The sequence below is a fragment of the Poecile atricapillus genome, chromosome 19, assembly GCF_030490865.1.
Source record: "Poecile atricapillus isolate bPoeAtr1 chromosome 19, bPoeAtr1.hap1, whole genome shotgun sequence".
Lineage (NCBI taxonomy): Eukaryota > Metazoa > Chordata > Aves > Passeriformes > Paridae > Poecile > Poecile atricapillus.
The window spans coordinates 1691906-1694351 of NC_081267.1; the positions used below are offsets into that span (position 1 = coordinate 1691906).

At 66.2% G+C, this 2446-nt stretch overlaps 1 protein-coding gene across 1 annotated transcript; it reads right to left on the reverse strand.

Annotated features, from left to right (window-relative positions):
* Positions 1-336: 336 nt before the first annotated feature.
* LOC131586417 (serine/threonine-protein kinase pim-1-like) lies at positions 337-1326 on the reverse strand (the record flags this gene model as incomplete). The annotated part of the gene is made up of 2 exons (XM_058853246.1): positions 337-449; positions 984-1326. Coding segments are annotated over 2 exons (456 nt in total), but the record flags the coding sequence as incomplete, so codon positions are not given.
* Positions 1327-2446: the final 1120 nt, after the last annotated feature.

Here is a 2446-nt window from a genome sequence, read left to right on the forward strand (position 1 = left end):
CACCACCTGATCAGAGCTTGGCAGTCTGGGGAGAGAAACCACAAACCACTGGTCAGCTGGAGAAGGCTCCTGTCTGCTTTGCCCCATGCCCAGGCCACGCTGGATGTGCTCAGAGCTGGGCCTAAACTTTCCCATTAATTTTTTGTTTTGGAGGAGAGCAGGAGAGCAGGACATGTGCCACCTCCTCAGCAGCTGCCAGAGCGGGATGCTCATGAGCCTGCTGCTGTCTCCCAACACTGGTGTTCCCCCTGTGCCCAGAGATGAGGATTCACCTTGGGAGAGCCGTTGTGGCAGCGGGAGCTGGCCCCATCTGATGTTCCTGCCCCTCCTGAAAGGGTGCTCCCCGCAGACCATCTCATGCAGCAGGATGCCCAGGGTCCAGACGGTCGCTGCCTCGCCATGGTACCACCCAAAGTCGTTCCATTCCGGGGGGCTGTATGATGGTGTTCCTATGGAATATGGATGGAGCTCATCAGGGGGATGCTGCTGCTCCCAGAGCCTGACCCCAGCATCCCTGGGCATGTGGGGGCTTCCCCAGTGGCCCATGGGGTGACCTGCTGCCCTCTTACCAGCACCTGGGACTTGGGTACAAATCCGTGGCTGGAAACGAAGTCACTGGTGCTGGAAGAGGGCAGCAGAAACCCTGGCAAGGCCCGACCATGACACACAAAGGGAAATACCCACTCAGTGCTGGGGAAAAACCATACCCACATCCTCCCTGCTGGCATTGCCCAAAACATATTTTGAACCAAAGCAAACCAGGGAAGCACAGCAGTCCAAGCCCATTCTCAACTGCACACGAAACCAGCTGGTGCACAGGTTCTGCCTCCCCCTCTCTGCCACCCCTACCCATGGAAGATTTTGTCAGGCTGGCTGCCCCAGCCCCAGTCCTGGGAGAATCCCTCCTGCCACACCCTTGTTGCGCCAGGAGATGTTGGGCCAGGAGATGCTGGGACCAGAAGCCTACCCCTGAGTGGGCTCACCTGAAAATTGAGTGTAGACTGTCTCCTGAAGGTAGGTGCCACAGCCGAAGTCTATCAGCTTTGCCTCGCCGGTGTCCAGGTCAACCAAGATGTTGTCCGGTTTTATATCTCGGTGCAGGACCCCGCAGCTGGTGCAGTGCCGCACGGCTGCCAGGACCTGCCGGAACAGCTCCCGCGCCTCTTCCTCGGACAGGAACCTCCGTGCCCGAATGAAGTGCCGCAGGTCCTGACACCGCTCCGGGCGCTCCAGCACCATAACAATGTAGCTGGGGAGCTCAAGCCACTCCAGCAGCTGCACCACACCGGGGAAGCCTGTGGACACCTTGTCCAGCAGCACTATCTCCAGTGGTGCGCTGGTGCCGTCGGGCTGCGGGAGGAGCACGGTGCTGTCAGTGGGGCTGAGGCCGTGCCAGGGCTCGGGAAGCCCTCAGCCAGCCCGGGATGCTCTGTGCCCTCCGCTGGCCCCATGCCCGCTCTCCCTCCAGGTGTCCTGGCAGCTCCCACCCTGCCGGGTCCCGGCTCATCCCCGCCCGGCACGCCCCGGCTTCTGCCGCTGGCCCCGCTCACTCACCAGCTCGCCCCAGTGCCGGACGCGGTTCCGTGGCACCTTTTTGATGGCCACCTGTAAGCCAAAGGGAACAGCGGATTCAGCTCAGCGCCTGCCGTGTCCAGCCCCATCCTACTCCTCCGCCCCCTTCTCCTCCTCCGCCCCCTCCGCCCGCTCCTCCTCCTCCGCCCGCCGCTGGCCCCACCGCTCACCGGGAGTCCGTCCGAGAGCCGAGTGGCTGCGAAAACTCTGCCAAAGCCGCCGCGTCCCAGCAGTGAACCCACTCGGTAGCGCTGCTGCAGGGCCTCCTGCGCCTTCCCTGGGGAAGAGACGCGGCCGTCAGTGCTCGGCCCGGGGCCAGGAACGGCCCCCGAGCGCTCCCCGACCTCCCCGGGCCGGGCATCCGCAGGCGTTCGCTCTTTGGAACGCGACAGCGGCGGCTCGGGGCCGGCGGCCGCGCTGCTGAGCGGCGGAGCTCGGGCCGGGGAAGCCGCAGCGGAGGCGGCGGCAGCGGCCGCGCCGCCTGTGTCCTCCGCGGGCCCCGGGAGGAGCCGGGGCCGGGGCCGGGGCCGGGGCCGGGGCCGGGGCCGGGGCCGGGGCCGGGGCCGGGCCAGGCGGAGCCAAAGGGCAGCGATGCCGCCCCAGCCCCAGGCAATGATGCCCGCCCAGCAGCGCCAGCGCCAGCACAGCCAGAGCTGGGCGGAGGCGAGACCGCGGAGGGATGCTCGGGGCCGGGGCCGGGGCCGGGGCAGCCCCGCCCGGGGCCGGGGGCGGATCGGGGGCATGGCCCGGGTGGGCACGGGGAGAGGGAAACTGGACGAGAAGGGGACACAGGAAAAGGGAGACCGGGAGAGGATGTGGGACAGTGGGAGAGGGAGAGGAGACACAGAAATTGTGAAGTTCTCTGCTTTCGCTG